The sequence below is a fragment of the Rhinolophus hipposideros genome (genome assembly GCF_964194185.1).
Source record: "Rhinolophus hipposideros genome assembly, chromosome: 8".
In the NCBI taxonomy this organism is placed as follows: domain Eukaryota; kingdom Metazoa; phylum Chordata; class Mammalia; order Chiroptera; family Rhinolophidae; genus Rhinolophus; species Rhinolophus hipposideros.
The window spans coordinates 56768305-56795968 of NC_138054.1; the positions used below are offsets into that span (position 1 = coordinate 56768305).

The window sequence follows — 27664 nt, forward strand, 5'->3', positions numbered from 1 at the left end:
TTGGGTATAATATAATATAATATAATATAATACTGGGTCTTATATTAATTTTTGCTCCAAAAGACCCCTTAGAGCTGATGGTCCGGTTAGGTCTTATTTTGAGAGCAACATGGTAATGGAATACTAGATATAAAAAGGAATAAAGTACTGATATATGCTAAAATGTGAACGAACTTCAAAAACGCTATGCTAAGTAAAATAAGCCAGACACAAATGGACACATATTGCATGGTTCCACTTATGTGAAATAGCCAGAAGAGATAAATCCACAGAGACAGAAAGCAGATTGATGGTTGCCAAGGGCTAGGAAAAGGAGGTATGGGGAGACACTACTTTATAGGTAAGGAGTTTTATTTTGGAGTGATAGAAATATTTTGGAACTAGACAGAGGTGGTAGTTGTACAACATGGTGAATGTACTACATGCTACTGAATTTTACACTTTAAAATGGGTAACTGTATATTACATTTCACCTTGATAAATTGTTTTAATTCTTCAGAAAAACCTTTTAGATAAATATCAGGTAAGTCTGCTAAATTAAATTAAATTAAATTAAATTAAATGTAAAATGCCAACTTCGTTAACAAAAAAAGATGTTGGAAGCAGACTGTTTAGTATGGTACCTGGCATGTGGTAAAAATGGTACGTAGCTTTTATTATATTAGCTCTCTGGGCCTCAGTTTCCTCATCTGTTAATTGGGGCATTTAACTCTAGCCTCCAGGACTCTTTCCAACCGTCAAGGGCTTAGCACCCAGAAGGAATTCCTCAACAAGGCCTCAAGACCCCACACAGAACCTCCAGGCCTCTCAGGCTTCTTCAGTTCCTCGTACTCATCATGCCACCGCCCACCACAGGGCCTTTGCCTGTGCCATTCCCTCTGCCAGGAGCAGTCTTCCCTCTCCTCGTCACCTGTGTAATGCCTACTCATACCTCAGTTCTATTATGTCTTCCCCCATCCTCATACTCCGGGCACTGTGTACCTTCCCCTGTAATGAATGACAATGTTCATTTAATTGAGGGAGTATTTGGTTGACACCAGACCAGAAGATCCACCAGACAGGAGCCCTCTATCTTTCATGAGGTCTAGCACAGAGCCTTTGTGGACCAAACAAATAAGTTTGTTCAGTGAGTCCCAGATTCCCACCAGTGTCAGCCCACGTAGGCAGGGAGAACGCAGGCCATGAGATCAAGAGATGTTCCCCACTAGAGGCTGGGCTCCCACCCCTGCCCTTTCACCCTGTTCTAGAACAGAGAGCCTGAACATCACCTGGCTCCCTCCACACCCCCAGGGTAAAAAATAACCTTGTTTGAAATCTGACACCTACCCTCAGCAGGGTCCTCAGGAGAACTCCCCTGCCCCAGGGAGGAGCGTGCTGGGAGCCAGCGCAGGGAGAGGGCATTTCCTGAATGCTTTTCCATTCCTAACCCATCTAACCCATGTGCACATATTTGCGGTGTTGTCATTGGCGAGGTACACAGGGGACCCGAGCCCAGAGATGTCCCAAGTCCTGTCCAAGGTCCCCATGCTCTGCACCACAGAGCTGGGCTTCAGCGCAGGCCTCCTGCCTCTACCTGCACAGCCGCCCTTTCCTTCACCATGACAGTAAGGAGGACAACTGCCTGCTTGTATGGCTGGAAAAACTGAGGCATGGGGGTGCTACTGGTCCAAGGTCCTAAGTAAAAGGCCTACAGTCAGGCAGACCTTGGATAAGTTATTGAGAAACTGTGACAAACACCCCCACTCCATCTCATCCAAGAGCAGTGTGAGAACCCAAAGAGCTCCCCAAACTAAAGGCACCCAGCTAATTGTGAAGTGCTATGTGCATGTGAGGGAGCAGCCTTTCCAGCAGGCTAGAGAGGATGGATCAAGTTGGGCTGGACTAGGGCTTGTCTTTCCTAAATCACCACAGACTCCAGCAGCCTTCGTTTTTCACCGTTGGGACATGGAAATGTGGAGAAGGGAGGCAGCGTGGGACTGTGGCTTCTGCAGCCTCATGCCAAGCCCAGATCTACCCTCAGAAACACAGGGGTAGCAGCCAACTCATTTCCCCCTTCATCCAGTTAGTCATGTGTTCAACAACAACTGATTCCATTTCCTCGTCTGTAAAATGACATGAATAAGTACTTTGCAGAGTTCTCCCGAGGTGCAAAGGAAGGGACATATGGAAAGTGCTTTGTAAATCACAAAGGTTCTGCCCTCCTTTTATTCTGGCACTTCCTGAGAGTCTGAGCAGGGGCTGCCTGAGTGGATAAGCCTGAGTGGACAGGCTTGAGTGGGTCCCCATCCTCACAGAGACGAGGTCTAGGTGGGAAGACAGCAATGGAACAAGGGGTGACTTAGGAGGTGCTATTACATCCAGGGGCAACAGGGGCCTGTGGGTACGTGTGCAAAGCCTGTGGGATAAGGGACTGGCACTGTGGGGCTGGGGTTTCAACTTAACCTCAACGAACACCCTCACCTTTTCTCTGTATTATTTGTGCTGTCCCAGCAGTATGTCCCATAAGTAATGACCAATGAGACATGAGGAAGTTTTTTCATCTCTCTGGCCTCAGCTTCCTCCTTTATAATATTGAAAGGGTAGGTGTGCAGATGAGATTGAGAACAATCTCTCTCCCTTGCTTAAATATTTAATATGTGCCAGGCACTGTGCTGTAAGCATTTTCTATGCCTTACCTCATTCAATCTTCACATGTTGAAGACTGAATGTTATTATTATCACAACGTTGAATGTTATTATTCCCATTTTATAGATGGGAAAATAGAGGCTCAGAAAGGGGAAATACCTTGCACATAGACACACACAATCACACAGCCAGTAAAGGGCAGAGTTGGAACTTGAACCAAGTCTGTTTAACTCAAAGGCTGAGAACTCAAAGGCTGAGGCTGCTTGACCACTTTGCTGTAACTGCCTATCTCATCTAACGGGCAAAGTAGTTATTGCTACATCCCAGGCATTAATGCCAGGCACGGCCCTTCCTCACCATACATGACAGGCTGGGACCTATACAGGAATGCTCTGTCCATCCTCACATCCTCTGCAGGAAATGGTGACATTATCAATACCTCCTCCCAGCGCAGTCCAGAGCCAAGGCACTTGTCCTACTGCGTACTCAAGGCCCAGAAGCCTATGAGGTGGCCACCTCCAGTGAGGAAACTGCAAGCTCTTTGTGAGCTGAACATGGGACTTTGTAAATCCTCAACTCTCAGGAGTGTGAGGAAACCTCCTAGTCAGATAGATATGTCCCTGTAGGAATCTCACCTACCAGGCTCCCTCCAGTGCCTTCCAACATGAGCTTGCTCATTCCCAGAGACAGGAGGTTCACTCCCTTATGACATAGACCCTTCCACTGAGGAGCAGGTCTGCCTGTCAGAGTTCTTCCATTCCCTCCACACAGCTGCCACCTGCCTCCCTGTGGCTTCCTCTCTTGGGGCTATTTGCCACATCCCACCCCCTACCTCCAACAGACCCCACAAAGAGGCAGGAGATCTGAACACGGGCAATCCAACCCTAAGTCCAACTGGCCCCAATCACTGGCCCCAATCCCTCTGATAGCACCTGTGGCCCTTCAGGAGAGCTGCTCTGATAGCACCCAGCCTGGAATCTACATTTACAAGCAACACCCGCATGCTGGAACTCCTGGCAGTGGGGTGGGCCCTTCAGGAGCTGTGAAAAACAGGCCCAGGCTTTCTCTTCATCAGAGTCCTTCATTCCCTCCCTGCCAGACAGCTAAGACTGCTGCTTGACACTGCCTCTGGGTCACCATGGCAACGGGTGGCCAGGTGATGTGTCAGGCCCGGTCATCCTGCCAACAACCATGTTTAACCTTGGAGCTGGGCACACAAGCTACAAGCATCACAAGTCCCCTCCAGGAAGGTAAGGGAGAAGGAGAGAGAACGGGAAGAGGGAAAGGGGGAGAAGAAGAGAGAAGTTACAGAGATAGAGCAAGAAGGGAAAAAGAGGGACTGAAAAGAGAGAGAGAATAGAAAAACCACGAGGTCAAAGAACAGAGGCTGGTGGTAGGGAACAGAGCGGAAAAGCACCTCTTTCTTCTCTCTTCTCTTTCTCTCTCTCTCTCTCTCTCTCTCTCTCTCTCTCTCTCTCTCACTCTCACTCTCTCCCTCACTCCTCCTCCCCCCCCAGAGAGAAGTAACGGAAGCAGGAAAGGGGCCCCGCTCACCCTCCCAGGCTGCATACATTCCTCAGGCCTGAGCTGCTCCTCTCAGCCCTGCAGGATTCTGGCCACAGCTGGGACTTCCTGCCCCAGGAAGCTGGCAGCACAGTAGGGTGGCCCCTTGGAGGCCCAGCCATTCCTCCAGCCCTTGCAGGCCCCTTCTGCAGAGGGATGGTGTCCTCCCACAACCCCCACCCTACCCATGCTGCTCTTCAGGCAGCCCCTCAGGGGTGACATCCCCTGCACTCAAGGCACCAGACAGCCCCCGTTCTCCTGCTGCCCAGGTCTGCAATGCTCCTGTCTTCTTACCCAGATTTCCCTTGAACAACACACCAACTTTCCCCCCCAGTGTGTTCAAGAAACCATTCCTCAACAGAGCTGGATTTGACATCCATGAATACATTTCCTTACCCGTGTGAGGGGTGGACCAGGCCTCAGAATGAGGCCTAGCAAGGAGACACCCACCCTCCAGGGGCTGCTTCTAAGGTCCAGAGTCCCCAGGTCTAAGGGTGAGATCCAGGGCTGGCCAGGTCCATTTCTGGCAGGGGCTGCTGAACTGAGCTGAGCAGGTGCGTCACCGGCTCTCCACTGGGCACGTACCATACTCCAGCCTCAGCCTCAAGCTCTCTGGCTGCAAGGAACCTGTCCTAGTCCCACCCCCACCATCATGTGCCCTACACTGTCTCAGATGAATCTGAGCCCACAAGAAAGTTTTGTTGAAGAAATCATGAGCAGGCTACAGAGAGAGAAGATAAAAAAACAGGAAGTCCCAGGGGGCTGGCAGGAAGGCAGCAGCAAGGCCCAGCAAACAAAGCTGTATGGGAATCCGAGCCCCTCCCATCTCCCTGGATAACGTTAGGCCGTTCACATAAGCCATCCTCAGCCTCACTTTCCACATCTATAAAATGGGAATAAAAATATCATAGAGAGGATTCAATGAGGTTCTATGTGCAAGGTGCTTAGAACAGGATCAGACCCTTTCAAAGTGCTTGAAAAATGTCAGCTCTTCCTGTTGTTAAAAAGCGAGGCATTGTTGAATGACACGGGAAAGCATCCGAGCCAGGAAGAGCCTGCACAGGTCCTCAGGGATAAGAGACATCCATCGTGAGCCCAGGCAGCCTTTGCAGAGCCCTCGCCAAGATTGAAGACCCACCTTCAGGTGGGCAGGAGGGATGCAGAGAAGCTCCCAGCAACAGTGGGGCTGAAATGGGCCTTTCCGCCGCATTCTACGCAATCACTGCCAGGTGACCGTGCCGTCTGTCTAGTACCAGGGCTTCATTTCAGCCACGAATCAAGATGTTGAACAGGACCGAGTCTGTGGCACTCCACAGACGCCTCCCCCAGATGTTTAACTGCATACAGTTTAACCAGACTCAGGGACTGCTGGGCCCCAGGGAGGTTTAAGATGCCTCATGAAGGAAATGGCTTCTCGGAACAGAAGGTGGAGATCACTAGACACCAGCTCAGGTTCACTGGGGACAAGGCATTCCAGGCACAAGGGAAGAGATCACTGAAGCAACAAAAGACATATTTTGCATGGTTTTCATTTGCACAGACCCAGAACACGGTAAGTGCTCAATAAACATGTGTGAAATTGAACCTGGGAGGTGTCTCCAGTGGACTGCCACATTTGCCTGCTCTGTTCAACATTTGATCAAATGGCTTGAATGAAGACACAGGCAGTCATAGATGGCCACCTGAAATACTGTAACAAACATAAAACCAAGCAGATAAAAAGAAACAAGATTCATGGCGTGGGGCTGCATTTACCTTTTTCTGTCGTAGTCACTTTGCTGTAAGTTGTACGCATGGTGGGGTGGCTCTAGCTTAATGGTTCTTTATGAAAAAAACAACCACATGATTTCATCTGTTAACAACGCAACAGTGACAACTCCTGCTGTAACCAAAAGGCATCCGGTGGCTACTGAAGGCTTCTGCTGTGGTGCGGGGTGGGGGCGTGTTTAGGGCAGGGAAGGTTTCGTGGCAGGGAGGAGACAGCCTCCCTCTGGGGCATGGTAGGCAGCATGAGGCCCAGCCCTGTGAAGGGGAACAGAGGGAACAGGGAGTGGCACAGGACAGCCAGGCCCTAAGAGAGGTAGGGAGGGGCTGGCCTATACCTGTGGCCTGAGTGACAGTCCTCTGGCTGCAAATCTAAGGGCCAGCTGGGTCAGAGGACACGAAGGGTCCTAGGTACAAAACCAAGGCCAGACAGGGGTGGACAAGGTTAGAAAGAGGACAGTTCTGGCTGGGGATCAACACTGATCTCTTTTAAAATTCCTGTTCATTCCTTCTAGGTGCTGGGATGATGGCATTGAACAAAGACACAAACTCTTCTCTCATGGACAATCAACAAATAAAAGAACAAGATCATTTTAGAGTGAAAAATGCTCTAAGGAAAAGCAGATGTGATAAAAAGAGGAGGTGATGGATGGGGAGGAGGTAGTTTGGGCTGGGTTGTCAGGGAGGCTTCATGGCCAAGATCTGAATGAATGACAAGAAGGGGTGATTTGTCAAGGCTCTGGGGGCACAAGCTTCCAGGCAGGGAAACGGGGTGCAAAGATCTCAAGGAGGGATGGGGATAACCTTGGATGCCAGAAGAAGAGCAGGGCACCCAGAGTAGCTGGAGTGTTGTCAGGGAGGGAGTGTGGTAGGAAATGCAGTCAAAGAAACAGACAGGGCCTTTGTCACCCAAGATCTTGTAGGTCCCAGTAGAGTTTGGATTTTATTCCAAGCATGATGGGAAGAACTGGACGCTGGAAGTGGGGAGTGAGGAGACCTGACCTGCATTTTAAAATCACTCAGCTGTTCTGTGGGGGTGGATTTCACGGTGAGAGAAGAAGCTGAGAGACTCCTCAGTGAGCCACTGAGTCCAAGGAGAGATGATGGAGCTTGGGCTGGGTTAGTAGCACTGGAGACCAGAGAGGTGATGGCCCTAGGGAGTGTTTGGGACATAGAGCCAGCATGATTTGCCGATGGATTCCACTTGTGAAAGTGAGAGAAAAGGAGGATGCAGGAAGGACCCAGGCTTTAGACAAATAGCTGATGGATGATGGTGCTGGTTACTGAGTTGGGGGAGACCAGGGGAGAAATAAGTAGGGGGTGGAATCAACAATTTTTGAGATCCTATTAAACACTTAAAGAGAGATATCCAAGAAGGTAACTGAAAGTTCAAGTTTAGAGCTCACTGGAGAAGAGGCTGCACCTGGATACATGAGAATATATGGGCATTTAAGACCCACAGCTCCCTGTGATCAAATATGGCTGCCAATTCTTTGCTACTCTATGACAGGTCAAGTCTAATCCCCTCCCCTTGAATCTGGGTCACCCACAGTGGCATTTCAACTGGCACTTCTGAGACTAGATCATGAGAAGCCTGTTAGCTTCCACCCATGCCTCTTGGAACCCTTGCTCTGCGGAGCCAGCTGCAAGGTAGGAAATCTGACGGCCCTGAGACCATCATTTGGAAAAGGCTCCATGTGGGTGCTGGGAAAACAGTCCCAGCTAGCCATGCCAACCAGCCAGATACCAGTGACACCATCTTGGACTCCCTAGTCCAGCCTGTGCACCAGCTGAATACCACCACGTAATCGCCATCAATGCCACACGGAGCAGAAGAGTCACCCCACCAAGCCCTGCCTGAACTGCTGACCCAAAAATTTCAAGATATGATAAAATGGTTCCTGGTTTAAGCCACTAAGTCTGGGGGTAGTCTGTCACACAGCCATAGTAACTAGGACAGAGATCACCTAAGGAGAGAGCAAAGACAGTCTATTTGGAGCTCAGGTGGGAGGAGGAGCCTGCAAAGGACTGAGGAGCACTGGATGAGAGGGGAGGAGCACCAGGAGAGGATGGATTTCCAGAAGGAGGGGCACCTGCTGAGAGGTGCAGGCAGATGGGGAGAGAAGCTGTAAGGGAGCAGAGGAAGGGCAGAGAAAGAGAGGAGTCCAGTGAGAGCGGATTAGAGAAAGCAGGAGATAGAAGTGAAAGCAGGGACTGCAGAAAACTCTATCAGAGACTTGTGGGAAAGGGGAGCAAAGAAACAAGAGATGAGTTGGAAGGGGACATGGGGACAGGGGAGAGGCTGGGAGGTATGAGAGCTCATTTGTCTGCTAAAGGGACAGAGCCAGTAGGAGAGGGATCCCCCTGAGCCAGAGAGCTGCTGGAGCCCAGGGCCGGCCCAAGAACTGCCTCACAGACGCTCAAAGATCCCTTTTTAGAAATCGATGGCTGTCGTTTATTGTGCACGTACTGCGTGCCAGACCTCGTCTTTAGGGATATTTTAATTCTCATCACTCTAAAGCAGGAGTTCTCATTCTACGGTTGAGGAAAAGGAAACTCAGACAGGGAACATGGAAAGACCCATCCAAGGACACGTGGCCAGTAAAACGCAGATGGTAGATTGGACTTGGGTTCTCTGACTCCAGAGCCTAGTGGGGGTGCTGCTGGGGGGACACCAGCCCTGGAGGGAGATCCAATCACCAGCCCGTAGGACTTCTAAGCCAGAGTCTGAGACTTTGGAGACCCTCTGTGGGTTGCCTGCAGCTCTCCTTCCTTCCAGGTGATCTGGAGAAGAGCTGGAGGGGGAGTGGGCTATGGGGATCTCAGCACCCCCACCATCAGCACCCCACTACGGCCTATCCACAGGGCTGAGGAGGCCCAGAAGTCCCTCCTAGCCTCCCAACTGCCTAACTGAGAACCAGTTTATACAGTGAGACACTCCTTCTCTTAGTCTGGCTGCCCAGTTCTCTTTTTATCTTCAAAAGCAAGGTGGGGCGGTGGAGATTAGGTAAACCCAGAGTCCCAGAGGCCCTCAGGGCAGGGGTGCAGGGGTGCGGGGAAGCAGTGATGTGTTTGCCCCTTTCCCGCTCTCTTCAGGGGAGGGTCCCTCCCCTTGCCCAAAAATAATTTAATCCTCAGGCTCCTTCCTCTCTCCAGGCACCCCTTTTCCAAGTACCCCACTACTCTCAAGGTGTGTAGGTATGCCATTCAATCTTTTAAAACTCATCTTTTCTGTGTAAATGCCAGCAGAGAGCTAACCTGCTTAGCACAAAGCAGGCTCAAATGACAGGGACCATTATTACCCCTGCATCCCATGTTACAGATGAGGAAACTGAGGCTGGGAAAGGAGTCGCTGCCACCACTAGCCAAGAGCCAGCCGGAGTCTTCCGACTCCAGACAATCCATCTGTCCTTCCCACAGCTCACAGAGGCAATATCCCCAGAGAAGGAAGAGTGGGGTCTCTCTATACCTTCCCTAAGGCATCAAAAGCAAGTTGAGACCCACCTGGTTCGGCTCAGCCCTGGAGTGTGCTGGAAACCTCAGGCTGCTTTAGAAAGACCTATGGGCCACTCCCCTTCTGACCTCTGACCAGTTTCCAGGCCTGAAGCAGGGCCACCCCTGGATGCCACACCCCGGGAAGGATTGTAGCCTGTTCCCGAGGTCACAAATAGTTCAATGCCAAGGAATGGAGAGATCTGGGGTTGGTATTGCCACCCACAGTGAGCATGGCATCCTGAGTAATGGGCCCCAGGGGAGGTGCCACCGGCCGCCTGCTGACTCTCTGGGCTTCTGAACGAGCAGACAAGGTAAAGCATGTACACATGCTTCCTAGAAAGTGGGTGCACACATGAGGAAGTAAGAAACTCTTGGAGGACAGGGCCCAGGGCCCACGTCTCTGTAGAGACCCAGTGCCTCACTATAGGTTTTTTTCCCATCTTTGTTGAGATAATGATTGACAAAAAATTGTATGTATTTAGGTTGCACAATGTCATGTTTTGATATATCTATACATTGTGAAATGATTACCACAATCAAGAGATGCTTAATATTTAATATCTGATTTGCTGAGGTCAAATTATTGTTATTGAAGAAGCCCCACGCAGGATGAACATATTACTTGGACAAGGGGACCAGGGAGAGACTCCTCAAGGGGTCACTGCCTAATTCTCCCCCCGTTCCTTGTGGAATGGGCTCTTTCCTACATCTCCTACATGGGTTCCTCCACCTGCACTATGCTTCCTAACCTGGAAAACCTTTCAGGGCTAACCCATCACCTCCTCCAGGGAGCCTGCCCTACATCCTAGACCTCTGGGCTTCCCTCACTGTGGCCACACTCTGCTGTCATCATCAGTTTTTTCATCTATCTCCCCATCAGCTTGGGGACACCTGAAGACAGTCCAGTCTGACTCATCCCTGTGTCCCCAAAGCACCAGACTCTGGTCCTTTCCATCACTGCCCTAATGCCACCTCCTACTCGAAAGGAAGCTGCTCCTAGAGAATGGCAGAAGCACGCAGGCCCACAGCCAGGGAGCTGGCAGAGGACCTAGCCGCCAGCACCATCTGTCCCTGGAACCGCAGGACAGAGCAGGCATAAGGCAACAGTGTCAGTTCCTCGGCTCAGCCAGGTCGGCCCAGGACAAGGAGAAGAGCCACAGCACCAGCACCCCGCCCAGCTGCAGCCTGGGTCAGACAAGATGGGGAATTATCTAACTAGCTCAAAGCAGCTCAATGCCAGACCCTGAGTTTTCATATCTGGTAAGCCAGATGAATAATACCAGCAGCCTGGCAGAGCTGTTGGGAAGTTTAAATATGCCTGACACTTAGCAGGTACTCCTAACTGTTACCATCTCATCCGACCAACCAACCCCGTCATTAACCCGTTGAGGAAACTGAAGTCCAGATGAGATGAAAAGAACCAAGATTCACCATGGCAAATCATGTGCCAAGTTCTACATTCCTCCAAAATCTTTCATCTCGCCAATACTATAGCAAGATTTGCAGAAACAGACCTGGTTCACAGACAAGAAAACTGAGACCTACAGGGGTAAAGTGAATTAGTGTCTCCAAGACAGGTCTCTGGACACTGACACTGTGAGGCAGGGCAGTGAGCTGCCATCCAGAGGTGCCAGGGGGCCAGCCTGACCCTCCGGACAAGGGATAGGTGAAGGGCGGTGGGGCAGCCTCCCTGGACCCTAGTGTATGAGAGGTACAGGAGGCAGGTAGCCCTGGATCTGCACTGTCGGTGTATGAAGTGAGCAAAGGACGCTGGGAGGAGGTGGGTCTAAGTATGACAGACAGTAAAGCCATGTTCTGCGTGCACAGAGGCTAGAGATGCCTTCCAGGTCAAGACAGGGGCTGGAAAAGGGTCCCAGCCTCGTAGGTAGAGGTTCTGAGTCCCTTGGCAGCTGTACAAACCCAGGCAAATCATTTTATTTCTCCATGTCTTATCTGTACTGGCGGGGAGAGTGATCCTATGCCCACCTCCCTATTATGAGGGCTCAGAGTAGATGGAAAGGCAGATGGGACCTTCAGGGCACTGGCCATTCAGAGGCGAGGAACCATGATGATGTGCTTTCCTGGCTTCCTGAGCTCAGTGTGCAGGGACCGTGTACCTTGGCACAAAGCCTGGAGGACCAGAGAGTCCTCAGAGAGTACACAGTCTTGTGGGCAAGACTATACAACCCATCTCATTCCAAACCCCAAACCCCGCCTACAGGGCCCACACCCCCAGCCTGTAGCACTTGGCAGCCATGTCTCAGTCCCTTTCAGCTGCTCTGCCCTCACTCCACTCCAAGCCACACTGGCCTCCATTCAGCAGTTCAGATGCACCAAACTCCCCCCACCTTGGAGCCTGCAAATGAATGCTGTTCCCTCTGCCTGTAATGCTTTTCCCCCAGCTCTTCCCACAACTGCCTCTTTCTCAGTGGCTAGGTTTCTGCTCAATTGTCACCTGCTCAGAGAGCTCTCCCCTGACCTCTCTCATTATTCTCTAACAGTTCTCAGTGCTCTGAGTTTAATCTCAGCAGAGCCAGTAAGTGGCTGTGTGACCTTGGGCAAGTTACTTAACCTCTCTGTCTCAGTTTCATCTTTAATATAGGCACAATACCAGTATCAACTTCGCAGAGTTGTTATAAGGAATAACTGACTAAGTTCATGCACGCTTAGCACATAGCTAGCACTTTAATCATATTCACTCTTATTATTACTATTCAAAGCACTTAGCACAGCTTTTCCTTGTGTATTTCTTTGACCACCTTTTCACTGTGTCTCCCGCATTAGCTGTCAGCTCTATACAACAGCCTGGGTTCATCACAGTATGCTCAACACCTAACACATGATAATCACTGTGGATGGAACAAGTGAAGTCAGGACAACCTCCTGAGAAAACGCCATTAATTCTGGGAGCAGGCAGGATGGGGAATTGGTAGGGGAAATAATGGCTGAGCCATGTTTTAAAGGATAAAGAAGAGTCCTCCAAGACAGACTAAGAACGCTAAGGGAGTCTGTCCACAGCTGAGACTGGGGTTCGAATGTGGCTCCTAAATAGGCTGAAGCTGAGTGTCTGAGTCTTCTTCCTCCAGGAAGCCTTCTGAGACCTCTTCAGGCCCCTTCTAAGCTCCCAGTGTCACTCATTCATTCAGTAGTTTTTGCACTCCTACTATATGAAGGGCACATCATTTTATGTCTATGGGTCTCCCCTCCACAGCCACACAGTGGGGTCTTTAAAGCAGATGGCCCCTGCCTTTCACTATCAGGACCAACTTCAAGGTGATGCACAAATCCTTCACAAACATCCAGAACCCAAAGATGTCAAGGCTGGTGGGGACCTCAGAGAAACCCAGACAGGGGAAGCATCTAGCCCAATGTTACATGTGAGCAATGGGGTAAAGATACAATTCCAATCCAGAGCGACCAAACATTGTGCCCTAAAACTCCCTACACTGTGAAGTAGATCCCTTAGGAGACTGGGCGGGGGGGTGGGGAGGAGCACCTGCAGCGGTCCTCAGCTTCAAGGTGAAGCAGAGTGTCACCGCAGCGGGTGGTGAGCAGCATGTAGGTGTGTGGGTACATGAGTAGTGCACAGACACGGTGTTTCCGGTCTTCAACTGCCCTGTTGGCAGCACTGACCCCACACAGGGTTCTCAGGGTAGCTGGACAAACAGCCCCACCCTCGTTTCCAGAGTAAATGAAGTACCTGGACCCCCTGGGAGCTATCCTGGGCTGGGCTAGAATTCATGCTGAGCAGAGATACCCAGCCAGCCTCCCAGCCTCCCACTTGCATGCCAGCAGTTCCCTGCCAGCCCAGGGGTGTGGGACTCGGTGCCGGGTATAGACTGACCCTTGAATGGGGGAAGGAGAAGGATCTCCACTGAGAGAGACAGGACAGGAGGACCTTTCTAGCACCACTGGACAGACACTCCGTGCTCCCCCAGCCCCCTGCCCCAGCGTGGCAGCAGACGCACCACCTCATTCACTCACTTTCATCTGCAGAGTGCCTGCTGGGTACCCAGTGGTGGGCAAGAGCCAGAACATTCCGACTCCAAACACCCACTGTCTGTAGAACAACAAGATACTGACAAGGGCCCCCAACGCTGTGACACAGGCCTCCCTTCTGTTCCTGGTTTAACCTTAGTCCCCAGTGAAGGTGGAGTTTTCTGGTTTGCTTGTTGTTCATTAAAAACAGCTTTGGTAACAACCCAGAAAATAGTCCCCAACCCTCCCATTTTCCTGGGGAACTTAGGGAATTCAGGAGGGAACAAGGGGAGTCCAAGGAGACCTGCCAGGCAGGCGACAGGCCAGAGGTGGCAATCCAGGCCAGAGTGTTCTCAGCTAGAATGAGGTAAATGGTGTCACCTTGTGGGGCCAACTTCCACACCCCACACCCACCTCCACTCCCAGACTCAGTGTGAAGTGGGGGCAGTAGGGGGAAGCAGAATGCCAGCTGGGCTCCAAGTCAGGACATGTGAATTGGAATCTCTCGGCTTTCATCTGGCTGAGCCTCAGGTTCCCTAAGAGCTCAGGAACTCTAGAGCCAGACTGCCCGAGTTCAAATCCCAGCTCTGCTACTTCATACCAGTGTGATCCTGGGCAAGTCACTCAACCTCTCTGAGCCCGTTTCCTCACTTAGGACATGGGGATGATAACTCTACCTACCTCACAGAGAAATGAATGGGTTAATATACGCATGGTCTGGTGCCTAGCGTTGTCAACTCTACGTAAGGATTTGCTCTATAAAATGATATTGTTATCTGTGACAGTGATATGTCCCTCCCCCACTGCCTTCTCGCCAGTTACTGATGAGGTTCAACGGGGAAAGAGTCATAAAGGGTTAAAGATGACACGGCACAAGAGGACAAACAGACAACCCTACCCACCTGAAAGAAGCTCTCTGCTCTATGCTCAGGGAACGGAAGCAAGACGCCCTGCTGCTCAGATCCCACCCTTGGTCTGGCTGCAAAGTTGACTGTGCCCATTCATTCAGTAAGCATTCCCGGGTACTCAGGTCATACCCAACACTGTGCTGGACACACTAAGAACAGCCATGGGGAACTCACTAGCTGGTGGAAGCGATGGACATGCGTGTCCACCACACAATCCAGGGTGAGAAGGATCTAACACCAGAGAGAGGTTCGCTGTACTGAGAGAAATCTGGGACAGCTTTCTAGAGGAGGCAGCATTTGAGCTGGGAACTGAGGGCTCAGAAGCACCTTTCCAGGGAGACAAGTTAGCCGTGCACCACAGGAGACTAGAGGTCACTCTAGCAGAAAGCACATTATGTACAACAGCATGGAGGAGAGAACAAAGATGGTACACTGAGGCAGGGACAAGCAGTCCAGGATGGCTGCCATACTGAATGCATAGGGGTGGGCAAGGTGGAATGAGGAGGGAGAAGTCGGCAGGGGCAGATCACCAAAATCCTTCTGTATCAAGTAAGGAATGTGAAAGTTATACGGAAGCAGCCATCTGAGAAGGAAAAGAATAATCACATTTACTTTTTAGAAGCATCCCTCCAGTGGCTGGTTGATTAGAGGTGGTGGGACGTGGGACAGGGGACCCAGGAAGGAGAAGGCACACTGGGTCTGAGTGGAGTGGCGGTCACACAGATGGAGGGAGGCAACAGATAGATTTCTTTACTTGCTCCTTTGAAATAGGCTTTTCCCGAAAACATCCTCAGAGGACAACCACTCTATGCCCAGTATAACCTCTGTCAGTTTGTCCTGAACCCTGCTCTGTTCACCAGATCAAAAGCCCACAGATTTGGGTCTGTCTCAGGCTGCAGCATCTAATCTCAGCTTGAAAGTCCCTGTTAAGAGGTTCCAGGGGAAAGTTCTCTGCAAGGTCACCTTGCAGGACACACTTCCAACAGCCCTCATTTGTTCCTGTGCTTATTCTTCCCAAGAGGTTATTGTCCCTAAGAACCCCCGGCTTCACACTCACTCACCAGCAGCACACCCTAAACCTTATGGTCTATCAGCTCCGTGGCCTTTGAGCCCTGAACTCTGAGAGTTAAACATCACACAACCATAGAGCTCAGATGTCCTGGCAGAAACACACACAGACCTCGGGTTGGGGTGGAGGGAGAAACACATACCCCCGAAATAGAATTCCAGACAAAAAGAACTTGCAGAAGATTACTGCCCTTACTACAGCCCGCCCTCGGGTTGCTAATGGCCCCTGGGGCTTGTTTGGGGATTGCTGCTTATAATAAACCAGCCCAGGGGTCCTGCAATTTCTCCTTCCAAAAGAGAGTTAGAAAATGGCTCGTGGAAAATGAGAGAGGAGATGTAGAACTTCTGACTTAAAATAGAAACTTCAATTCTCTTTTGGGATTCCCAGACTCCAGTCCCCTCCCCTTTGCCTCCAATCCACCCCCAGCCCACCCTGCATACCCTTCGCAGGTGATTTCCGACATTCTGGATCATTGTGGCTGAGACCCTGCTGGCTGGTCGCCTCGGAGGGAGAGAGACGGACAGAGAGAGACGTGGGTCACCTGAGCAGCAGCCAGGCTCCAGCTCCATATGAAGCTGCCTCTCCTCCTGCTCCTCCTCCTGAGCTCCCGCCCCTCCTGAGTCCAGGTCCCAGCCTCCACTCAGAATGCCCTCTGCCCCCCTCCTCCTAGAGTCCCGGCACAGCAGGCTCCTGGGCCCGCCTGGTGGAGAGGAAGGAGAGAGGCTGCCAGCTGGGCTACAGCCAAGTCAGGGGGCCCTGTACCCACCCACTGGGCACCTAGCCGGACACTCATTTAGTTTCCAGCCACAGCCAAACTTAGTTACCCCCACTTTCAGCCGCTGACATCCTCCCCACGGGGTCTCTTGGCTCTGGGGTCGTTCCCAGGGGCCAGGAAGACTGGCAGAACGGGCACCAGGCTTCCATCCATCCACAAGAGGTCAAGCCGGAAGGTGGCAGGAGGCCAGGGAGCTGCCAGTAGTGTCCCAGAGAAACACCAGACCCACCTGCTAGTACTCTTCACCCTTGGGAGTGCCACCCTCCAGGCTGCTGGCGTCCAGCAGCTGCTGGCCAAGGACAGGGCGCACCCCTCATTGCCTCAAAATAGACGGCATGACTTTTCTAAAAGTGGCACCTGCCATATCCTACCCCATTGGCCCCACAGGGCTCAGCCCCTGGCACTCGCCCTAACCCATCTGTAGCCACTACTGACGAAGAGACAAGCAGGATTCCCCCTCTCCCTCTGACTCCTGCAAGAGACTTAACCAGGAGGCCTTGACACTCACACTGGACTGCTCACGACAAGACAATAAACTAAAGTGCTTGGCGGTTAAGAGATGAAGGGGAGCAGAGTTCTAGGCAGAGGAGCTGGGATGGACAAGTGGCCTGGGAGGAGTAACGAGTTCCTTACAGTAACTCAGCACCTACTGTGTGCCAGGCCTCATACTAGTCCTCATTCCAACACCACAGGGAGTCCCTTGGGGACGTTAGGTGACATGACCCAGGTGGCACAGCTATTGAGTGCAGAACCATGCTGCAACAGAGGTCAGCCCAAGTCTGAGGCCGCTACCCTTCCCTCTGCGCCCATTGCCTCCGTTTCCTCACCACATATCTAACACTGCCTCCCCCTGGGGCTGAGACACATGAGTTCTGGGCCGGGTTCTTTCACATAATTTGTTATGTGGCTTTGGGCATGCTCCCTCTTGTCACTGGCCCTCCCCGCTTTAGGAGTCAAGGACTCCAATGTCCATCCCTAGGAGCTCATGCCTTGCCCTCAGATTGCTTATGGTCTGTCAGCAGTTCACTATCTGAAAATGAGAATTTAAAGTCACACCAGAAAGACTGCAAAATGGCCCAAGGATGGCACTGAGGGTTGAGGCAAGCTCGGAGGCTTCCTGGAGAAGGTCGTACTAGAGCTAGCCTGGAGATTGAATAAGTTTGCATAGGCTGAGAAGAGAGCTGAGGGGGTAGGCCTAACAGGAACAGAACAGGATGCCCTCATAGGCAGTGAGGATCCTCAACTTACAGGAAGAAGCTGGGGATCTGTCGAAGAGGGCTTCTAATGCCAGGCACCAACAAGCCTCTGAGAATGAAGAACGTGGTCGACACGATCAAAGCCCTGTGAGGTAAAAAGGACAGGCGTCGTGAGACCACCCTGCTGGACTGGTAAGGAAACCAGCCCAGAGAGGGGACAGCTCATCTCACTCAATCCCCAATCTCATTGGATTCAGGCAGGCAGCCAGGACAGCCTCAGGCCCCTCACTATGCAGATGAAGGAATGGCAACTCAGAGAGCTCCTCCTGGTCCCCAACCCTACCCGCTCTCCAGAGAACCATAATGTCTCAGACGCACTGGACTCAGTCTAGTCTCCTCATTTTACAGATGGATACATTAAGGCCCAGAAATGAAAAGTGAACCCCCCCAAGTCACACAGTGAGGAAGGTGTCTAGAACCATCACTCCTGACCTCAAGTCTAGAGCCCTGTCCACCCCACCCCACGAGGCATAAAAGAAGAGAGGCTTCCGTGAGACTTCTAACAGGATTTCCAGCAAGGTTCAATCAATATTATTACCGGAAACAAGCAACAGAGGGCTAGATCTTTCTGCAGAGACCCCTCCAGCCCACAAACGTCTCTCTCCTCTCTACTATTTATTACAGACATGATTTCTGTATCTCTTCAGCAGTTCTGTTTGGTACATTACCCCAGTGAATATTCCCATGGATATCTGCCTCCCTTTGCCAACTCACCCCGGAGCCCCCTGAGGGCTAAGACCACATCTGACTCTTCTCTGCGCCCCCTCCCCACCAGCCCCCAGACCAGGGCCTTAAATGCAGGAAACATGAAACACACCTGGATGAACCATACATAGTCCTGGAAAGGCAGATGGAGAAGAGGTCTCAAGTGATAGCGAAGTCGGTGGTTCTCAAACTTCTGCCTGTATCACCACCACCTGGAGGGCTTGTTAAAAACAGATTGCTGGGCCCTGTCTCCAGCAGAGCTTCAGGAGAGCCCAGGAATTTGCATCTCTAACATGCTGATGCCGCTGGTCCAGTGAGCTAGGTCAGCCCTCCCTTGTACAGCCGGGGAGAACGAGGCCCAGAGACTTTACAGGCAGCTCTTGAGAGCATATAGCACTGCCATCGTCATCACTGTCATTGTTATTATAGCCCTTCTCACACACGCAGCACTGTGCAAGCACTTCATGTGCTTTACCAGCTTTGGGCCTCGCCCGAAAAGGAAGGTGCTATGATTAGTATTCTCCTACAGAGGACAAAAGAACAGAGGTAAAGAGTGATTTGTCCAAAGTCACACAGTTAACATGAGTTAACACCAGAATTTGAACCCTGACCTAAGTCAGGAACCCACAGGTTTAACCACCGCGCACAATCTGCTTACAATTTATGCTGACCAAGGAATCCTCTAGAGAGAATTCTCCAATATGCTCATTTCTGGTGTGGGATGAGTTTGTGGTGCCCTCAGCCAAAGGTCCTCGAGTGGGCATCTAGGGCGTGCCACATCTGCAGAAACCCTATGTGGGGACAGAGCCCCAGAGAACAGTTTCCAGGTTCTCGGCCTCACGTGGAGGGGTGCTGGCTCGGGTAGTAGATGGCCGTCAGCTGTGGCTACTTGGCCGTCAGCTGTAACCAGTGAGCCATTGGCCACTAATATAACTGCCGTGGCTAAGCTAGTGAAAAATGGGGGCTAGTAAGAAGATGGTGGCTGGCAAGCGCGGATTGCAGTTAGCACAGCAAATTGCAGCTAGCAAGGGGAGTTGGTCAGTCGGCAGAAAAGCGAACAGCAGGTCGCACATCGTGTGAATCCAGCCGCCAGCGAGACTATAGTGGTGTGACTCCCCTACCTATGGCTCCGTGGGTGTTCCTTTTTGGCCTCACCATGTCCTGCGTTCTTATGTGGGGAGTGGGACCAGAGACCCTGCCTGTCACCCTGCACGACAGCATGCCTCTTCAGCTCTGTCAACCCGGAGTCTTTTCTCCTGCAAACACTTCTTTTCCCACAATACATTCTTCATCTGACCCCACCAATGGGTCTTCCTGGCTAGAAGATAAATGTCTGCATTAATTGTTCAGGTCCCTGTCCCAGCTCTACCTCCACACTCAGTGGCAAAAACACCATGAAATAATCTCTATCTATATTCCACGGTGACTCTGCATTGTCACTGTCAGGCACGCCACTGTCTGTCTCCCCCATCAGACTGGGAGCTCACACAGACAGGGACCTCAGCTGAATCCTCTGAGTGCTCAGCACAGGGTCTGCCCCGAGCAAGGGTTTAGTGCCTAAGTGATGGAGGGAAGGATGGATGGAAGGAAGGAAGGAGTTAGTGAGCACAGGGGCAAATGAGGGAATGAATGTGTGAATAAATAACCAAACTCCCAGGAATTCCCTCTGCCTTCCCAGTTCAGACCACAGACTTTCTGGAGAGAAGGGGACCCCTGACATCATATATTCCAGCTCCTGCTTTCAGCACTGTCCATGGGCCAGAACCGACAGCTCTCCCCTCTCCACACTCACCCCTGGTGTCCCAGCCTTCACTTACATAATTCCATGATTGAAGAGCTCACTCCATCTAAGGCTGCCTATACAATTAAAGAGCTCTACTAGCCAGAAGGGTCTTGCCATCACCTCATGACCATGGCTCTGGGTCACCCAGAACAAAGCTGTTTCCCTGGCCTGTGACAATGGCAGAGATGTGGGAGCACACATTCTACCCTCTGCCTGACCCTGGCCTCTCTGTCCAGGTTTATTTCTAATCTTCTCAAGCCATGAACGGAGCTTCCCATTAGTGCCTCACACACCTGGGGTTTCCTCTGTTCCTGCTGTTCCCACCACTCTGATTCTCTCTAATACTATATAACTCTATATCCAAACCCTGCCCCCATCAAGGCCAAGCTCAAATGACACCACCTCCAAGAAGTCCTCTGGGCCCCTCCTAATTGGAAATTACATCCTCCTCCTCTGTACCCTTAATCCCCACACACAAACACACACACACTTCACAGCCCTTTATTCCTCTTCACTGCCTGTTATTTCTCTCCCACGTTGCTTTTTCTCTTCAGTTGGGCTGATTTGTGCTGATTTCTCCTTGACCTTGAGCAAGCTGGCAGCAAGGATGGTAATGATTCATCAGACCATCCTGCCCCCATCCCGCCAAACACTCATGGCCTTGATCAGAGTAGATGCTCGGTCAATGCCCAGAGAATGAAGAAATGAGTCAATGAATGGGGAAGAATGAAGAAATGTGTGAGTGAATGGAAATAAATACTTGTGTGAATGAATAATTTAATGAATAAATGCAAGAATGGTCATCCTCTCCTTTTCTTCAAGCTGAATACTCCTAGTTCCTTCTGGGGGCTCCCTGGGCATGGCACGACAGAATAAAGGAAGTCATGGGAGACACGGGGAGTGGGACAAGAAGGAGGAACAAAGGAAGGGGGTAGTGATACCAGCAAGAGAGGAAGTAGAGGTGAAGTAAATGTTATTAATACTTCCAGGCCAGGCCTCCCTCAGAACCACAGCCCTTTAAGGAAAAGCTGAACTAGAAGAGCAGTGAGAAGCCAGTTCAATGGTCCAGGGGAGAGAAGATGTCACCTGGTGGAGATGGAGAGGAGGGAATGCTAACAAGTCATGGAGGTCAGATTGAGGATGCTGTCCAGCCAGTCCTGAATTCCGTCCTGCCCAGGGGGGCTCAACCGTGCCCTCCCTTCCCCCTCTCACCACGTCCTACTGTGGGGACTGAACGCCTCCTTGGGGAGCTACCTCCTTGGTCCAGCTACTGGGGGGTCTGGACGGAGCCTGACACCCTGGATTGGGCCCTTTCAGGAAAGCTGCTCCCAACACGGGCTCATATTACCTCACCCCACCCCATGCGCAAGTGAGTCCACAGTGGCTGCACCCCCCCCCCCCCCCCCCGACTCTGAGTCCTGTGTCCCTAGGCCCTCCCCAGGGCCAGCCTCAGCCATGCTGGTGAGAGGCCCACCTATCCGAGATCAAATCCCAGATGCGTTCTGCCCCAGCCTGCGCAAACACCAGTGTGCCAGGCACCATCTGGCTTGTCTGGAGCCCAGCAACCGGGTAGAGACAGTTCTGCTCAGGGGGGTGCTGGACTGAGGAGGAGCCGGCAGCAGGAGGATCCCAGGGAAAGGGGCCCGTCCGAGGCAGGGAGGTGGGGGAGGGGCTGCGGGAAGCTAGCTGGGCCCTTACCCAAGTGGTGGGACACTCTCGACCCAACAGCTTGCAGGGCCGAGGCCAGGGGAGTCCGCTGGGGACGGCAGAAAAACGGGTCCGCGGGGAGAGGCTCTGAAACAGGCAACCGAGGTCCCAGAGCAGAGCCTAAGGGAAACGCTGCAGGAAGCTGGAGGCAGGCGCAGGAAGCGTGGGAGCAGAGGTACGGGCGGGGGCAGACGGCGAGTTCCTGGGCGAGACTGGTCCCCTCCCCTCCCCTCGCCCATACGGGTGGGGCGGCCCAAGAGGTAGGGCACCAGGGCTGGCGCCAAACACTCCGCCCCCGAAGCAGGCGTCAATCTCAGGCACCGGGCAAAGGCAGAAACGTGGGTGCTGAACCTGGTGGGTCCACGTGGAGTGGGGGCCCTGGTGACAAAGCTCCACCCTGTTACTGCTAATCCAGCCCCAGTCTTGAAAAGTAACATGCTATTCATTCACCCCTTTATTGAGCACCTACTAACTGCCAAACACTGCTGCTGGGTGCTAGAATGAGATTCTGAGCAAGACATGCTGTCCTTGCCTTTATGGGTATCCATAAAAACACACACAAACAAACCTTTTGTAATGGGTAGTTTTACTTGAAAAGAACAAAGAAAATGAATACCATCTATGATCTCTTCACTCAAAGAGAATCAGTGTTGCTAGTTTAGGGTCTGTGCTTCCCCGGGACTAGAGCTTAAAGACGCAGACGTGCTGATGGGGGGGGATGGGTGGTACTCCTGCTCCCCTCACCATAGGTGTGTAGACATGTTATAGAAGATGATATGAAATGCAGCATACAATCATAGGCATGAGGAGCCACCTAGAAAAATCTCCGCCAGTGTTCATGTTTGGGATACAGGCTCATCTGGCAAACTAAGAAGGAACCTGATGGTGGTCCCTGAAAGACAACGTCTGGGAAGGAGGAGTTTGGCAGCAGGAGTGCATTCTACACCAGGAGGGTAGAGTGGGAGGGATCAGTCATTCCAGACACCTCACAGAGGCTGGCACTTGAACTCATCCTGCCCCAGCCCCTCGGGAGAAAAAGATAGTCTGAACCAAGAAAGCTGCCATTCTGAGCTGGGCCACACCCGGGACCCAAGTAGCCTTCCTGTGGGAACCCCTCACTGTGTAGCAAGATGGGGCACTTCCCCGTGTCACGTTGTCTGGACCATGCTCTTGGAGCACCCTAAGGGTGAGCTCATCAGGGCAGGAATGATGGGTATCCCATTCGTGGGGCTTTTTGGCCGCAGCCTGGGCAGCAACACAGACCTTTCTCCGGCTCAGCCAGCAGCTTTAATGCAGTCGCCTCAGCTCAGCAGAGGCCCCAGGTGTCGGCAACAGCAAATGACATCCAAGATTGCTTTCCAAGTGCAATGAGTCACATTTGGGGACACCTAAAAACATATGGGACAGGTGGACTTTTCAGGGAAGGGGAATCCCCACACTGGCAGGATGGCTCTGGGCTGGCATAAATAATCGTTTAATGTTAATGTGACACTATTTGTAATCAAACGGTGAATCCTGGAGATATTCAAGTTATCTAAAACAAAGTGACCATATTGGATATATTGTTTTGTAATTTGATTTTTTCCCTCTCAACAATTATCATAAATATCTTTCCATAATTTTCATTGCTACATAGTATCTCTTCTTGGGGATCTACTGGAATTTATTAACCTATCTCTTTCTTATTGCTTCGTATGCTTTACTGAGATATCATTACATACAACAAACTACACATATTTAAAGAATACAGTTTGATGAGTTTTTACATATATTTTAGATATAGATACAGATACAGATATAGATATATCCATGTAAACATCACCACAATCAAGGTAAAGAACATACTCTTCACCCCCAAAGTTTCTTTATGGCCCTTTGTAATCTCTCCCTTTGGTTCCATACTGCTCCCTCCCCCACCTCCCCAGGCAAACAATAATCTGCCTGTCACTCTGGATTAGTTTGAATTTTCTAGAATTCTGTATAGATGGACAGAAAGTATATAGAATACAGTATATACTTTTTTTGTCTGGCTTCACTCACTCAGCATAATTATTTTGAAATTCATATAAATTGTTGCACACATCAATAAATTTTTTCTTTTTATTGCTGAGTAGAATGCCATCTTATGGATATATCACAATTTGCTTATTCATTCACTTATTGACAGACTTTGGGTTATTTCTAGTTCCTGGCTATTACACAAAGAAAGCTGGTATGAACATTCATATTCAAATCTATCTGTGGACATATACTTTCATTTCTCTTAGGAAATACCTAGGAGTGGAATGGTCATACGATAAACGTATGTTGAACATTTTTTAAGCTGCCAAAGTATTTCCAAAATGGTGTTATCATTTCACATCCCCACCAGTAGCATATGAGAACCCCCCATCTTCACAGCACGTGGTGTGTGGCTAGTCAGTTTAATCCGAGTCATTTCAGTGGCTTTATGGTGGTACATTATTGTGGGTTTGATTTCTATTTCCCTGTCCATTAGTGTTCTCAAGGATTCTTTTGTATACTTCTTTGCTATGATCTGTACATCTTCTTTGGTAAAATGTCTATTCAAATCTTTCCCCATTTTCTTCCTTTTTTTAAAATTAGTTTCGGCTGTACAAGACAACATTGTGATTGGACAGTTATATTTTTTAAAATTGGATTGTTTGTTTTATTGATTTATAAGCGTTTATATACCCAAAAGAATTGAAAGCAAGTTCTCCAAGAGATGTTTGTATGTACACCCATGTTCATGACAGCATTAGTCACAATAGGCCAAAGCTAAAAGCAACCCAAATGTCCATCGACTAATGAATGGATAAACCAAATGTGGTATATATGTAGTATACAATAGAATAGTATGCAGACTTCAAAAGGAAGGAAATTCTGACACCTGCTACAACATGGTTGAACCTTGAGGACATTATACTAAGTGAATAAGCCAATCACAAATAAACACATACTGCAAATACTTATATGAGGTACTTAGAGTAGTCAAAACCTTCTTATAGGAGGTTTATAATTTTAGCTTTTACACTTGGACTATAATTTATTTTGAGTTAATTTTTTTATTTGGTGCGAGGTAAAGATAGAAGTTCATATTTTTACATATGGCTATCCAGTTGGTACAGCACCATTTGTTGAAAAGATTTTCTCTTCCCCATTGACTTGCCTTGGCGCCTCTGTCAAAAGTCAGTTGATTATATCTGTGTGGGTCTACTTTTGGACTCTGTACTTTGTCCTAGTGATCTGTATGTCTATCTGTAAGCCAACATTACATTTTCCTGACTACTGTAATATATAATAAGTCTTAAAATCAAGTAGCACAAGTCCAACTTTGTTCTTCTTTTTCAAAATTGTTTTGGTTATTCTGCATCTTTTGCATTTCCATTAAAATTTTAGAAGCAGCTTCTCAATTTCTTAAAAAAATAAAGCTCACTTGGATTTTGATTGAGATTTTATCAAATCCATCAATTTGGAAAGAACTGACTAATAATATTGAGTCTTTTGACCCGTGAACATGGTATATCTCTCCATCTATAAAGGTTTCCTTCAATTTCTCTCTGCAATGTTTTATAGTTTTCAGCTACAAGTCTTGCACATACTCTTGTCAAATTTATTACTAAGTATTTATATATTTATACTATAATAAATGTACTTTAAATTTTTCCATTTCAATCAGAATATTGCTAGTATGTAGAAATTGACTTGCTCTTTGTGTGCTAAACATACATCTTGAAACTTACTAAACTCACATAGTTTTAGTGGTGTTTTGTAGCTTCCTTAGGATGTTCTACATAGATGATCACATTGTCTGAAAATTAAGACAGTTTTACTTTTTCATTTCCAATCTATATGTTTTTTATTTTTTGTCTTGCCTGATTGTCCTGACTTGAAACTCCAGCACAACATTAACTAGAAGTAGTAAGATCCCAACATTCTTTCTTTTCTCTTGATCTAAGGGAGAGAGCCTTTATTATTACTTGAGCATTTATTATTATTTAATTCCTTCGCTAGCATAGCTAGCAATAAACTAAGTACACACAGAAATGAATGAGAACACATAAATATATCCCACTAAACCAACACAAAATGCATTTCCCACACAATTTTTGTTTAGTCATATCACAAAAGCCCACAGCCATTCCGACACCACCCAATACAAGTGGAAGCATTATGAAGGAGAAGTCAAAGTAGAAAGAGACAGCAATTTCAACTGACAGTGGTTAAAATAGCTTACTTTTTCAAATTTTACACAATCACATGATCATGTAACCACACCACATTATAAGGATTGGTTAAAGTGTGTGCCCTTCTGCACTAACCTGTGTGTGACCTATGAACAGTGTGAGGACTTACCTTTCTTGGCCCTAGGGCCTGACATCATATCCAGCCCAAAGTAGGTGCTCAATAAATGTTTGTCAAATGGCTTGTGTGCGCATGTGAAATACACCCTAGACTGAAAAGTAAAGAACCTGTGTTTGAATCCAGCTCTGCCACTAATAAGCTCTATGACCTTGAGCATGTCACTTAATTTCCTTGATCTTCAATTTCTTCATTTGTTTGTAAAGACCTTTTCGAAAATATAGTTGTATTTTAGTGATTGTTTTTTTACCTAAGAAATATATGCATATGGTTTAAAAATTAAATAGTATTGAAAAATTTGTAATGAAAAGCAATTGTACTCTACCCTTCTTCTCCTAACTGCCAGTCCTGCTCCATGGAGGCAACACTTTTTCACTCTTTTAGCTACTTCTTCTAGTTGGTATCTACATTTTTTAAATAAATAATGTGCTTATATGGCAATTTCTTGCTTTATCAGTTTTAAACATTATCTAGAGCTGTTCTTCCATGATAGGTGATAAATTAACATAAACCACCGCCATCACTCCTCTCTCCGCCATCCCAACAGTGTTCTGTCAATGTTTTTAACACCTCTGTGGTTACCTTTGTAAAATTAAGTGATACATATATACTCTCCCATTGTTCCATAATCTGTAGACAGTCGTGTTTGGCTCTGCACTTTATAAAATAAGGATATTAGGGCCTTTATTTTGCCCTTTAGCTGTCTTCTCTCTCTTCTACCTTTTAGCTTTCCTGTCTGAATATTTTTTTTAAGTTTATTGGGGTGATAATTGTTAGTAAAATTACATAGACTTCAGGTATACAATTCTATAATACATCATCTATATATATATTTCATTGTATGTTCACCACCCAGAGTCAGTTCTCTTTCCTCCTGTCTGAATTTTTAAATCATCAAGGCTGTTGACATTAAATTCTGTTCTGTAACCATAATTACATCTTCAAAGCTTTGACTATAGATTGATTATAATGTACAGTGTTTACATTATTATCAGCTAGGGGAATATTAGTTATGTCAGAGCCAACAGGGTACTGTTACGTTTCCTTTATTATAGAGCTGTTTGTTTTTCCTGCAGTTTCTAATTATTTTTGTTCTTTCTTGTACTGTTTTCCTTAATTTATCCTTACCCACTTGATCAGGTGTACCTCTCTGGGCTTTTAATACACCATAGTTAGCTCTATCATATCAAATGGTCTATTTGATCCACTTTTTTTTTTTTCTCAGAGTTCTCCATCCTCTTGTTCCAATTTGGTCTGGTTGTTCTTTAGATTTATAGGTGTGGTGGCCATTAACACTGTTCGCAAATATTCTGGTTCTCCACCTAGATATGAGGCAGAATTGCATGTTCCTGACTCCTTCGTAGTTAGGTTGGGCCATGTGACTTGCTTCGGCCAAGTTACATGTTTTCTTCTAGTTGGAAGCTTTAAGAGTCAGTGAATGATTATCTCTTCTATTCATAGTAATGAGCAACATTCAAGATGGTGGCTGTGCTGACAGCCTCAGTCCTGGAATGAGAACATGGAGTAGGGTCCCTAGCTGGCCCACAATCGACACATTAGCATGAGCGAGAAATAAGCCTTTGTTATGTTCAGCCACTGAGATTGTGGAGTGTTTGTTTCTGATTCATAACCTAGCCTCTCCCAACTGACAAGGAAATTGGTACCAGAAGTAC

The 27664-nt window shown here is 48.9% G+C and overlaps 1 protein-coding gene across 2 annotated transcripts in view; it reads right to left on the minus strand.

Moving 5' to 3' along the window:
- The window catches only part of ACOT11 (acyl-CoA thioesterase 11), a 52131-nt gene extending 30388 nt beyond the window's left edge, over positions 1 to 21743 (minus strand). The window contains exons 1-4 of one of the 2 annotated variants that reach the window (XM_081057955.1): positions 21621 to 21743; positions 18252 to 18662; positions 17427 to 17519; positions 15844 to 15904 (exon numbers count right to left, since the gene is read on the minus strand). In XM_081057955.1, coding sequence (XP_080914081.1) covers positions 15844 to 15904; positions 17427 to 17519; positions 18252 to 18268 — 171 coding nt within the window. In that variant the 5' untranslated portion in view covers positions 18269 to 18662; positions 21621 to 21743. Of the gene's footprint in view, positions 1 to 15843; positions 15905 to 17426; positions 17520 to 18251; positions 18663 to 21620 lie in introns of those variants that run through there. The other variant, XM_081057956.1, reaches the window with a different exon arrangement.
- Between the last annotated feature and the right edge of the window lie 5921 nt (positions 21744 to 27664).